This window comes from Mytilus californianus, unplaced genomic scaffold (genome assembly GCF_021869535.1).
Source record: "Mytilus californianus isolate M0D057914Y unplaced genomic scaffold, xbMytCali1.0.p SCAF_2, whole genome shotgun sequence".
NCBI classification, from domain to species: Eukaryota; Metazoa; Mollusca; class Bivalvia; order Mytilida; family Mytilidae; genus Mytilus; species Mytilus californianus.
In genome coordinates, this window is record NW_026262668.1 from 71,194,254 (window position 1) to 71,209,061 (window position 14,808).

Below are 14,808 nucleotides of genomic sequence, written 5' to 3' on the forward strand. Positions count from 1 at the left end.
AAAACCCTTGTTTTTCACCTTTTTTTGCCCCTAATTCCTATATGGTTTGAGCCATAACCCCCCAAAGTCAATCCTAACCATCCCTTTGTAGTATGGAAACTTGTGGTATAATTTCAGAGAGATTCATACACTTTAACACAAGTTATTGTCTGGAAACTACAAAAATGCTTATCTAGGCCCCTTTTTGGCCCCTAATTCCTAAACAGTTTAGACCATAACCCCCAAAATCAATCCCAACCTTCCTTTAGTGGTTATAAACCTTGTGTTAAAATTTTATTGATTTCTATTTACTTACACTAAAAGTTATTATCCGGAAACATCTGTCTTCGGACGACGACGACGACAACGTGATACCAATATACGACCAAAAATTTTTTAATTTTTGCGGTCATATAAAAATAGGTTTGAACCAACCTACAAACAACCCAAGATTCTGCAATGAGGAGTACCTAATTGCATACATGCTTAATTTTATTTCCGTAAAAGTCGAAGAACTGATTTTTGGTTTATTTCTGTACATTTTTAGAACAATTTGACAATAGTCCATGCTTACTATCCTTTTTGTTGGAAATGGATGCCTCCAAAATTTTTGTGGATGTCACATGCGATGTTTGTGTAAATTTTACTTTTTGTACTGGATACTACACCTGCTGATTATAATGTGACCTTTTTGTGTATAATTAAGTATATTTAGCTGTGTTGAAAGCAGTATAATGGCAAATTATAATAAAATGCTTCGCTGGGCGCAGCTTGATACGACCGCAGAGGTCGAACCCTGAACAGTTGGGGCAAGTATGGACACAACATTCAAGCTTGATACAGCTCCGAATTTGGATTGTGATTAAATATTTGACACAGCATAGGTTTCTGACACAGAAAGAATGTGGTCTAAGAACTTCAATTTTTTTAATTTACCTATTCTGGTCCAATGTCCAAAATCAAAATACATGGTTAGATTCAGCATATCAAAGAACCCCATATATTCAATTTTTGTTGAAATCAAACAAAGTTTAATTTTGGACCCCAACTTGGACAAACTTGAAAACTGGTCCCATAATCAAAAATCTGAACACATGTTTAGATTCAGCATATCAAAGTACCCAAAGAATTCAATTTTTGTTAAAATCAAACTAAGTTTAATTTTGGACCCTTTGGACCTTAATGTAGACCAATTTAAAAAACAGGACCCAAAAATAAAAATCTAAAAACACGGTTAGATTTGGCATATCAAAGAACCCCAATAATTCAATTTTTGATGAAATCAAACAAAGTTTAATTTTGGACCCTTTTGACCTCAATATGAACCAATTTGATAGCAGGCCCACAAAATAAAAAATCTAAGTACATGGTAAGATTCAGCATATCAAAGAACCCCATATATTCAATTTTTGTTGAAATCAAACAAAGTTTAATTTTGGACCCCAATTTGGACCAACTTGAAAACTGGGCCAAAAATCTAAAATCTAAATACATGTTTAGATTCAGCATATCAAAGAACCCCATATATTCAATTTTTGTTGAAATCAAACAAAGTTTAATTTTGGACCCCAACTTGAAAACTGGTCCCATAATCAAAAATCTAAACACATGTTTAGATTCAGCATATCAAAGAACCCCAAAAATTCAATTTTTGTTAAAATCAAACTAAGTTTAATTTTGGACCCTTTGGACCTTAATGTAGACCAATTTAAAAAACAGGACCCAAAAATAAAAATCTAAAAACACGGTTAGATTTGGCATATCAAAGAACCCCAATAATACAATTTTTGATGAAATCAAACAAAGTTTAATTTTGGACCCTTTTGACCTCAATATGAACCAATTTGATAGCAGGCCCACAAAATAAAAAATCTAAGTACATGGTAAGATTCAGCATATCAAAGAACCCCATATATTCAATTTTTGTTGAAATCAAACAAAGTTTAATTTTGGACCCCAATTTGGACCAACTTGAAAACTGGGCCAAAAATCTAAAATCTAAATACATGTTTAGATTCAGCATATCAAAGAACCCCATATATTCAATTTTTGTTGAAATCAAACAAAGTTTAATTTTGGACCCCAACTTGGACCAACTTGAAAACTGGTCCCATAATCAAAAATCTAAACACATGTTTAGATTCAGCATATCAAAGAACCCCAAAAATTCAATTTTTGTTAAAATCAAACTAAGTTTAATTTTGGACCCTTTGGACCTTAATGTAGACCAATTTAAAAAACAGGACCCAAAAATAAAAATCTAAAAACACGGTTAGATTTGGCATATCAAAGAACCCCAATAATTCAATTTTTGATGAAATCAAACAAAGTTTAATTTTGGACCCTTTTGACCTCAATATGAACCAATTTGATAGCAGGCCCACAAAATAAAAAATCTAAGTACATGGTAAGATTCAGCATATCAAAGAACCCCATATATTCAATTTTTGTTGAAATCAAACAAAGTTTAATTTTGGACCCCAATTTGGACCAACTTGAAAACTGGGCCAAAAATCTAAAATCTAAATACATGTTTAGATTCAGCATATCAAAGAACCCCATATATTCAATTTTTGTTGAAATCAAACAAAGTTTAATTTTGGACCCCAACTTGGACCAACTTGAAAACTGGTCCCATAATCAAAAATCTAAACACATGTTTAGATTCAGCATATCAAAGAACCCCAAAAATTCAATTTTTGTTAAAATCAAACTAAGTTTAATTTTAGACCCTTTGGACCTTAATGTAGACCAATTTAAAAAACGGGACCCAAAATTAAAAATCTAAATACACGGTTAGATTTGGCATATCAAAGAACCACAATAATTAAATTTTTGATGAAATCAAACAAAGTTTAATTTTGGACCCTTTTGACCTCAATATGAACCAATTTGATAGTGGGCCCACAAATAAAAAATCTAAATACATGGTAAGATTCAGCATATCAAAGAACCCCATATATTCAATTTTTGTTGAAATCAAACAAAGTTTAATTTTGGACCCCAATTTGGACCAACTTGAAAACTGGGCCAAAAATCTAAAATCTAAATACATGTTTAGATTCAGCATATCAAAGAACCCCATATATTCAATTTTTGTTGAAATCAATCAAAGTTTAATTTTGGACCCCAACTTGGACCAACTTGAAAACTGGGCCCATAATCAAAAATCTAAACACATGTTTAGATTCAGCATATCAAAGAACCCCAAGAATTCAATTTTTGTTAAAATCAAACTAAGTTTAGTTTTGGACCCTTTGGACCTTAATGTAGACCAATTTAAAAACGGGACCCAAAATCAAAAATCTAAATACACGGTTAGATTTGGCATATCAAAGAACCCCAATAATTCAATTTTTGATGAAATCAAACAAAGTTTAATTTTGGACCTTTTTGACCTCAATATGAACCAATTTGATAGCGGGTCCACAAATAAAAAATCTAAATACATGGTTAGATTCAGCATATCAAAGAACCCCAAGAATTCAATTTTTGATGAAATCAAACAAAGTTTAATTTTGGACCCTTTTGACCTCAATGTGGACAAAGTTGATAACGGGGCCCAAAAATCAAAAATCTAAATACATGGTTAGATTCAGCATATCAAAGAACCCCATGTATTCAATTTTTGTTGAAATCAAACAAAGTTTAATTTTGGACCCCGATTTGGACCAACTTGAAAACTGGGCCCATAATCAAAAATCTAAATACATGTTTAGATTCAGCATATCAAAGTACTCTAAAAATTCAATTTTTGTTAAAATCAAACTAAGTTTAATTTTGGACCCTTTTGACCTTAATGTAGACCAATTTGAAAACGGAACCAAAAATTAAGAATCTAAATACACGGTTAGATTCGGCATATCAAAGAACCCCAATAATTCAATTTTTGATGAAATCAAACAAAGTTAAATTTTGGACCCTTTAGACCTCAATGTGGACCAATTTAAAAACGGGGCCCAAAATCCAAAAACTTAATACACGGTTAGATTCAGCATATTAAAGAACCCCAAGAATTCAAGAATAAAACCCCATTGAAATTGATCAAGAAATAAGCAATTTATACGAAGTATCTTCTTTTGCACAATACTGTGCAATTGAATATTTCTTGCTATTGTGCAATACTGTACAATTGACAATTTCTTGCTATTGCGCAATATTGTGCTATTGGATATTTCTTGCTATTGCGCAATAGAAGATTTCTTGCTATTGCGCAATACTGTGCAATTGAAGATTTCTTGCAATTGTGCAATACTGTGCAATTGAAAATTTCTTGCTATTGCACAATACTTATTATATAATAATTTACACATCCTGTTTGGTGTGTATCTCCTACCATATCATTATTATTTGCTTTTAAATATTAATCAGAAATAACCAACTCAAAATGGAAAATTTTAAAAGAAAAAAAAAAGGAAAAAAAAAATCCCCCCCCCCCAAATTTTTTGAACCCCCTTATGATTCATCACCCCCAAACTCAATCCCAGCCTTCCCTTTGTGGTATGGTACCTTGCAGTACAATTTCAGAGAGATCCATACACTTGAACACAAGTTATTGTCTGGAAACTAGAAAAATGCTTATTTTTGGCCCCTTTTTGGCCCCCAATTCCTAAACGTTTCGGGCAATTACCCCCAAACTCAATTCCAGTTTTCCCTTTGTGATATGGAACCTTGTAGTACAATTTCAGAAATATCCAAACACTTACACACAAGTTATTGTCCTGAAACTAGAAAAATGCTTGTTTTTTGCCCCTTTTTTGGCCCCTAATTCCTAAAATTTTGAGGCAATTACCCCCAAAATCAATTACAGCCTTCCCTTTGTGATATGGAACCTTGTGGTACAATGTCAGAGAGATCCATACACTTACACACAAGTTATTGTCTGGAAGTTACAAAAATGCTTATTTTTGGCCCCTTTTTGGCCCCTAATTCCTTAACTGTTGGTACCATAACCCCCAAAATCAATCCCCACCTTCCTTTCGTGGTATTGAACCTTATGGTAAAATTTCATGGAGATCCATTCACTTAAACTAAAGTTAGAGTGCGAAAACCAATGTGTCTTCGGACGACGCCAGACGACGACGACGACGACAACGACGACAACGACGACGACGACGACGACGACGACGACGACGCCAACTTCATACCAATATACGACCAAAAAATTTTCAATTTTTGCGGTCGTATAAAAAGATGAATTGTTTAGTCTCTTAGTAAATCTATAAGATTCCTTCTGCTTATTGTGCAAAATGGGTGCAAATTGGGTATTCCATGGAATTTGGGTACTGTTACATTAACTGAGAAAAAAAGATCGTTTTCTGGATATACCCAGGACCGAAATAACTAGTGCATTTCAAACAACTTTAGTTACATTGTACTTGTTGTCTTGACCCTTAAATGATTACCGGTATATTTTTTTTTCTTTCTTGGAATGCTCATTTTATTTTATTCCATTATTATACACTAAGGTAGAAAGTGTTTCATATCTTAGTGGCAGGATTCTTATATGATTTTAAAGACTTTTATATTGTGTATGATATTGTAACATTATAATAAACTATTAACTTACTCCCTATCAAAATATACATAGTATAGGGACAAAACTTTTATGATGAATTATGCTTGTCACATGTACTGAAAAAAGATATTTATAACCCCTTAAACTCATATTTCCTGAAAGTATGCTTACCTTCTGCCAAAAATCTTCTACACAGTATTCATACTTTAGAATCTGACAGAGATCTTTGTGTAACATCTGAATAATAAATCAAAAGATAAAATTTAATAATTCTAATTTGGGTGTTAGGTGTTTTCCATTTAAACATGGGGAAACAAGTATTAGATACTAGGATGAAATCTATTTTTTAAAATCAAGACAAGATAAGGATTATATGTACTTAAATTTGGGTACAAACACTGAGTGTAGAAAATTAAAATGCAATAAATATAAGAATATTTTCTTGGCAAGAATAAGTCCCTTTCAAAATAGTTTTGAGTGAATTCAGATAAAAAATTCCCAAACTTCAGACAAATTCTCCCTACCTCAATTTCTCTGTCTCTGCCTAAAGTTGACTCCTCAAATGCAGACATAACATTAACAAACAGGTTATATAACACAAACTGGGCAACAGAACACACATACTGAAATTATAAACATCATATAATGAACTATTGTAGATAAGTTTTATCAGCTATTTATACAATACAAAAAAGGTGTACCAACAAAACTATAAGATATTCCTTTACTATATTAATATATAGCACCTACTCTTCCATTCCGAGAAAGCAGTAATACTCAAATAACTGTTTATTTCAAAGTTCATTTTGAAGCTCCTATAGGGTTTGTGTCAATCTTCTTTGTAAAAAAAGATGAAAAAACAGCACGTTAACACGGTAATCTGAAGCTATATTGCTTGAATGAGATGCTATTTAAGCTTTCTTAGATTGTATTTTGGATGTGATGCTATAATTTCTAGAAACAAGATGGTATTTCAAAATAACTTATTTACCAGGATGCTTTATGAAATTTTTGGTGAGAACACTGAAAAACAGGGACCTTTCTTTTTGTGAGAGACTCTTATACTCCAAAAGACACAACCATACATTTAGTTACATGATTGTGGGTCACTTACCATTTCTAATAATATAATAAAATTCTCCAACTTTTTTAGTAATTATAAGCTGCAGTCTTAATTTGAGCCTTGCATTTCAAACATTGTAAGGATCTTAGAATATTGTTACATATATCATGTAGAGCTCTAAAATAATTCAATATTCATCTTCAATTTCATTTGTTTAATGATTATTTTGTCTTGTGCTGCAGTTGTAAGTATTTGCTTTATATCGAGCTTTATAAATTTCTGCTATGTTCATTAAGTGGTTAAAAATCAAATTTACATTGAAATATCAAGTACTCCAAACTGTACAGTGACTGACATTAAAAAAAAAAGTGTTCAGCTAGGGTTACAGAAAAAAGATTGACAGGTGTTTTCACCATGAACTTTACAGTTCACTAATTTCCTGCTAATTCTGTTTTTTCCATTCAAGGTTATCTTCAATTCAATACAGAATGGAAAGACATTTTGCTAATTGCTAGACATGTTCAATAGTCTACCAAAGAATTAAACTCATGTCTATGATAGGGCAGACCTGATTTTACTAAATGTTTGGGTTTTTCATGGTTAAACAAGAGTGCACACGCTGAAATGTCTCGCCTGTTTTACTTATCATTGAATCCATGCTGAAAGTCTGTAATATGAAGGTTGTACAAGTATCACATAAACTTACCATTAACAATTTTCTATGAAAATAAGGTCATGGTCAATTGAACCCTGCCAGACAGACATGTACACCTTACAATCATTCTACACACCAAATATAGTGGTTCTATTATTAATAGTACCTGAGAAACAGATCAAAACACAAAATCTTAACATTGACCAATGAACCATGAAAATGAGGTCAAGGTCTTATGAACCCTGCCAGACAGACATGTACACCCAACAACCATTGCATATACCAAACATAGTTGATCTATTGCTTATAGTATCTGATAAACTGACAAAATTATGAAAACTTATAGTTAACCAATGAACCATGAAAATGATGTCAAGGTCATATGAACCCTACCAGACAGACATGTACACCTCACAATTGTTCCATACACTTAATACAATTGTACTTTTGATCATTGTATCGGAGAAATAGACCAAACCACAAAAATTTTAAATTGTCCAATGAACCATGAAAATGAGGTCAAGGTCAGATGAAACCTGTCAGTCAGACATGTACACCTTACAATCATTTCATACACCAAATATAGTTGACCTATTGCTCATAGTATCTGAGAGACGGACTTGACCACGTTACTTTAACCTTGATCACTGATCCATGGAATAAGGTAGAGGTCAGTTGAACCCCACATGATGGACATGTAGTTATCCTATTACTCATAATAAGTGAGTATTTCACTTTTCCAAAAAACTATAATTTTGTTCAAGCAGTCACTGAACCATGAAAATGAAGTCAAGGACAATGGACATCTGACAGACAGAAGATATTTGCACACAAGGTATGAAGCATCCAGGTCTTCTACCTTCTGAAATATAGAGCTTTAAACAAATAGTTTGCACCGCCGCCACCGGATTGTAATACATATGTTTGCATACTGCAACTTCCATCGCTGATGAGACAAAAACTTGTGGTGTTCTGAATGCAGATGAGCAATAAAAGGACTTTTCTGTTGACACCTTGTTTACTCCTAATAACTTACCGTAGTTTTACCATTAAACGGTTCAGTGTTGAGTAAGTTAAAAAGCACATCAAACACTCTCAGTTGTATGGCCAGATTACCAAGCTTTCTAGTTATGTTAAGGTCTGACTTGTCACCGTATAAAAGTCTTATTGTAGCCCAGCACAGCAGTATAGGACCATGACAAGGCTCAGATCCCATAGATGTCACTATCTTATCTACTTTCTGAAGAATACAATAATTTAATGACAGTCAAAAATCTCGATTATGTAGCTATAAAATGAAACTTTATACAATACAAGGAGTAGAATTGATAAGGCCCTTAAATGACCCCTATTTCTATTTCCTTTTTTCTATACACATTGTAGGTATAAACTTTTTTCTATTCATATTGTAGGTATATACTTTTTTCTATTCACATTGTAGGTATATACTTTTTTCTATTCATATTGTAGGTATACACTTTTTTCTATTCACATTGAAGGTATATACTTTTTTCTATTCACATTGAAGGTATATACTTTTTTCTATACACATTGTAAGTATATACTTTTTTCTATTCACATTGAAGGTATATACTTTTTTCTATTCACATTGTAGGTATATACTTTTTTCTATTCATATTGTAGGTATATACTTTTTTCTATTCACATTGAAGGTATATACTTTTTTCTATTCACATTGAAGGTATATACTTTTTTCTATTCACATTGAAGGTATATAATTTTTTCTATTCACATTGAAGGTATATACTTTTTTCTATTCACATTGAAGGTATATACTTTTTTCTATTCACATTGAAGGTATATACTTTTTTCTATTCACATTGAAGGTATATACTTTTTTCTATTCACATTGAAGGTATATACTTTTTTCTATTCACATTGAAGGTATTTACTTTTTTCTATTCACATTGAAGGTATATACTTTTTTCTATTCACATAGTAAAAACTTCATAAAATTGTGTTTAATATAACAAAAGGACAGTTACAAGTAAATCATTACTAAAAAGTACAGTATGAAAGACCACTCAAAGTAAATAAGCAGTTTTGTCTCTACAGCTTAAAGTTTAAAGAGCAAGAGTTCTTACCTTGTACAAGTCTTCATCTTTTAGAATAAAATGGTCATCAAAACTGTAAAAATTCATAAACACATTATATAAATGAACAAGTCAAATTATTTGCTCCTTAACTAAGCTTTTTCAACAAATTCATTTTAATCAGTATGAGTTGCTGTGTATTGGGAAATATCGTGCATGTTTTATAAGTTCTTGGTGGAATGTTTTCTGTAGACGGACATGTTCACCTTACAATCATTCCATACACCAAAAAAATTAATCTATTGCTTATAAACACTTCTTGGTGGAATTTTTTCTGCAGACAGACATGTTCACCTTACAATCATTCCATACACCAAAAAAAATTAATCTATTGCTTATAAACATTTCTTACCACAAAAACTTATTGACTAATGAACCATGAAACTGAAGTCAAGTCATATGATATCTGCCGAACAGACATGTAGACCTTACGATCATTTCCATACAACAAATATGGCTGACCTATTGCTCATAGTATCTGAGAAACAGACTTTACCAGGAAAAACCATGTTTAACCCAGCCGCATTTTTGCGCCTGTCCCAAGTCAGGAGCCTCTTGCCTTTGTTAGTCTTGTGTGTTTTTTAATTTTAGTTCATTTATATGTTTTGGAGTTTAGTATGACATCCATTTTCACTGAACTAGTACACATTTTTATTTAGGGGCCAGCTGAGGCCCACCTCCGGGTGCGGGATTTTCTCGCTCCATTGAAGACCCATTGGTGGCCTTCGGCTGTTATCTGCTCTTTGGTCGGGTTGTTGACTCTTTGACATATTCCCCATTTCCATTCTCAATTTTATTAATATTGAACAATGAACCATGAAAATGAGGTCAAGGTCAGATGAACCCTGCCAGACAGATATTTACACCTTTAATACAATCATTCCGTACACAAAAAATATAGTTGACCTATTGCTTATAGTAACTAAATAAACTGTTAACACAGAGATATGTCTTAGTTTTGATAATGCAACTGTTGAAATTAAAATAGCAATACTTCAACATGTAAGTTATGCAAATATTCAAAGTCAATGAACCATGACTGAAGGTACATGGCTAAACAATCTCCAATGAAATGAGATATGCCAATGCTAATACAACTGCATACCAAATACCACTGACTAATCATAAGTCGTTCCCTTTAAACAAACCTAAACACAAACATTAACTTGTAAACTATGTAAAAGTTTCAAAGTCAATGAACCATGATGAGGGGGTGGGGCTATATAATATCCATGGAAATGAGAGTTGCAAATTCCAATAAATTTGGCATACCAAATATCATTGACTTAACATAAACGGTTCATCTTAAACTGATCTTATCACAAAATAATACATGTAAACTAAGCAAAAGTTTCAAAGTCAATAGACCATGACTGATGAGGGGCCAGAGCCAAATAATCTCCATGGAAATGAGATGTGCCAATGCTAATACAACTGCATATCAAATATCATTGACCTACCACTAGTGGTTCACCATAAACTAGACCTAATCACAAACTAATACATTGTTGACGACGCCAACGACGCCGGAAACAGCATACCTATGTCTCGCTTTATGACTCCATCAAGGCGAGACATAAAGGTCCAAACTACAGAAAAATAACATTGAACAATAACCCATGAAAATGAGGTAAAGGTCTGAAACCGGCAAAACAGAAATGTTCACCTTACAATTATTCCAACTACCAAATGTAGTTTACCTATTGCTTATAGTATCTGAGAAAGAGAAGAAATCACAAAAACATTGATCAATGAACCATGAAAATGTAGTCAAGGTTATATGAAACCTAACAGTGGGACATGTACACCTGGAAATCATTCCATACACCAAATATACTTGACCTTCTGTTTATAGTATCTGAGAAACAGACCTAATTACATAACATTAATATTTGATCTTTCGTTGCAGGCAAGACAAGAGCCATGAACAAAAGAAGCTGCAAAAATAGCAAGAAAATCAGAATCTGTACTTTCACAATATGTTTTTTTTCTTTTTGTCAAAGTTGTTTGGAAGTACATAAATGCTGATTAACATCCAAATGTTTCACAGCATCATTTATTTTTGAGGCACCTGACATTTTCATGTCCAGCAGGGGCTTGCACTTTAAGCATTTTTCTAGTTAATATAATCATATTTAATGCTGTGCATTCTTCCTTATAATCACCTTCCAAGTTGGTTACAGACATGTAAAGTTTCCAAATCTACTGCTTCCAATAAAATCAGCACTTCTAAGTATCTGTAAAAAGAAAGTAAGGATTTTTAAAATATTCTGATAACAATTTAAGATAATGGACAAAACTTGCATACTGTGGATTCATTTTTATTCGTGGTATACCAATTTTCGTGGGTTTCGTGGGTCACAGCGAACCACGAATTTAAGAATTCAACGAAGAATAATCCCGAGAAATGTGTATGGAGTCGGACGTTTATTTCCGGTTATGTTATGCAGTTCTAGTATATTGTTGACTAGCGATAAACATTGTAACATAACACATGTTTTTATTGAAAGAAGATACAAGTATTTTGATTAAATCAATAATAAATATATCGAATATCAGTGATAATTTACTTTTTAAAATTGAATAAAACTGTTCATGGAAAATAACTGCAAGTTGTTAATTACTGTGTCATAGTGTGGTTTACTGGTGATTAAAAATCAAACGGATTAAGTACGTGGATATTGCCCGTAGGTAATATTGTTTATGACAGGAACATTTATTTTCACATCTTTTACTTATATGACTGTTTATTATATTGTGATTAGGGAAATGAGCTTTCAATCATAGAGTTTTGAATGCCTTATAAAATTCCGACAAGAATTTATAAATTGTAAAACAAACAAGCAATTAGTTGTCTCTGTCCATTATTGTAATAGAAGTTTTCAATGAACACTTTAACCTAGACCAAGCGAGGATTTTGACAATTCAAAACTTTTTTCAATGAATTCCTTCTTTTTTGTTTGTTTTATTATTGATCAAACCAAGGAGGTTATATGATCTCCTAAATTAAAGAGAAATCCACGAATTACATATCCAAATTTTTTTTTTTCTTTTTGTTATCAGCGATCCACGAATTTATGTATACCACGAAACGTCTTTTTTTCTCTATCCACGAAAATTGATACCCACGAAAATAAATGAATCCACAGTACCCTAAGTTTTATTTTTGGCCATGTCAGCAATGTTGGTTGACAGGCTGGATCATGGGACACATTTTTTAAACTAGATACACCAATGATGATTGTGACCAAGTTTGGTTGCAATTGGCCAAGTAGTTTTTAGAGAAGGTTTTAGTAAAAGTTATCAATGGACAACGACAAAAGACAGATGCCAAGTTATGAGAAAAACTCACTTGACCCTTTGGGCCAGGTAAGCTAAATAAACTGCTTCGCTGAGCGCAGTAGGATACGCCCGCAGAGGTCAACCCTGAACAGTTGGGGCAAAAATGGACACAATATTCAAGCTTGATACAGGTCTGAATTTGGATTGTAATTAAATATTTGACATATTAAAAGTTTCTGAATAAATGTAATCAAAGAACTTGAAATTGGTTTTATGAATTGAATTTATATTCAATTAAATTAATTCTCAATGTCATATTAGAAATTTATGAAAATGTACAAAGGGAGCTTACATCAATAGATATAAACAATTCACCAAAGTTTCATGAGAACTGCTGACAGCATTTTTGAGTTATTGTCCGAAAACTGGAAAATCCCCCCTTTTTTAATGAATAAAACCCCATAACTCAGAAATGATAAACGAAAAATTTATAAAATTCTAAACGGAGCTTACATCAATAGATATAAACAATTCACCAAAGTTTCATAAGAACTGTTGAAAGCATTTTTGATTTTTTTTGTCCGAAAACTGGAAAATCCCCCTTTTTTTAAAGGAATAAAACCCCATCAGTCAGGGGTGCTACTTAAACAAGTGATTTCATCATCACTTATTTCAGTGATTTGATAAATTCAGTTATCACCTATTTAAGTGATTTTAGTGTTTTCTTTGATCTTCAAATGCTAATTTCATTGATTTTCCATATTTTCACAGTCTTTTTTATAATTTTCCTACATAAATCAATTATCCCTTTTTCTTTGTATATTAATTTCACCAGTGCGCTTGGGTAGTAAGTTAGTGCGCTAAAGCTTTTAAAAGTACCCTTGGGAATTTTTCTGTAATCAAAAATTCATTAACTACTCTTACTATCAGGCAAAGATCAACAATATTAGGTAACCTGATTGGTTTTCTTTAGAGTTAGAATGATCTACTTCAAGGTTATGACCTGATCTACAAACTATTCCAGTTTTTGCATATTTTAAAAAAACTGTAAAAGTGTCAGGCTTATCAAGCAAAAGACAATTTCTGCATGTACATAGTTGTTTTTTCAATGGAATTGTTGTCTTTTTACCAATAAAAAAATCAAGCTTGTGGGAAAAATATCAAGAAAATGTTATAAACACTTATTAAAGTGATTACATTTTAATTTCTAAAATTACTTGTTTTATTGATTTTAAAAGGTCTGTGTGAAAATTTTTAATATTTCACAGCCAAAATCACTCGAGGAAGTGATTCTGAAATCACTTGTTTAAGTAGTACCCCTGACTGCCCATAACTCGGAAACGTAAAATCTAAAATTTATCAAAAAGAAAGAAAGCTCACTTCAATAGATATAAACAATTCACCAAAGTTTTATGCAAATTGGTTAAAGCGTTTTAAAGTTAATGTCCGACATGTTGACGACGGACAACGGTATACCATAATACGTCCCGTAAACGGGCGTATAAAAAGCAGGATTCGAGAAATTAGCACCCCATTGTACTATCATGTGAGGCCTTAAGTGAAATAAAAAGTTTAAAAGTTTCAACCATTTTGATAGTTTTTGACAATTGACTGCATGACTGACTGTATTAAAGGAAAGGTGCATTCTGTTAACAAACCCCTTCAGAATGGAAAACTTTGTTTATATTAGACAGCTATCTGGTATCCACTGAATATATAATAACAGATTTTCAGATATGTCTCGTTACAACAGTAAGATCAATTTGAACAGGTTAACAGATTGTACTATGAATCTTACATCAATATAGAAACTTACCCAATTTTCCTGATGAACTGCTCTGCTGTTTCTCGTAAGATGTGTTTATAACTCTGACGTCTGCCAAATCCATGTCTCTTTTTAAACAAATAAAAAGAGTGACATAAAACAACAACTTAGTATGCATATTATCATAAATCAAAAGGATGATTAAATAAATGGAGAATGTGTCTTTGGCCACAGATGTCTCTGCTTTGTAAATATGCATGAGTCAGCTTCCACATACAGATGCAGGATTCACGTAGTTAAAGACTGTTTTGTGATTATGAGTATTGTATATAAGTGTCATAACATTTGGTTGTGGCAAACTAAAGTTAAAGAATGGAAACGACAAATTTTGCAATTTTTCGGTTTATAAAGTGGCATAACTCAAGAACGGTA

At 32.3% G+C, this 14,808-nt stretch overlaps 1 protein-coding gene across 2 annotated transcripts in view; it reads right to left on the reverse strand.

Annotated features, from left to right (window-relative positions):
• The window catches only part of LOC127728024 (nucleoporin NUP188-like), a 101,168-nt gene that overhangs the window by 64,224 nt on the left and 22,136 nt on the right, over positions 1 to 14,808 (reverse strand). For both annotated transcript variants that reach the window (XM_052235173.1, XM_052235174.1), the window contains exons 11-16: positions 14,428 to 14,504; positions 11,495 to 11,566; positions 9,321 to 9,363; positions 8,252 to 8,455; positions 6,022 to 6,120; positions 5,669 to 5,734 (exon numbers count right to left, since the gene is read on the reverse strand). In XM_052235173.1, the coding sequence (XP_052091133.1) occupies positions 5,669 to 5,734; positions 6,022 to 6,120; positions 8,252 to 8,455; positions 9,321 to 9,363; positions 11,495 to 11,566; positions 14,428 to 14,504 (561 nt within the window). The remainder of the gene's footprint in view (positions 1 to 5,668; positions 5,735 to 6,021; positions 6,121 to 8,251; positions 8,456 to 9,320; positions 9,364 to 11,494; positions 11,567 to 14,427; positions 14,505 to 14,808) is intronic.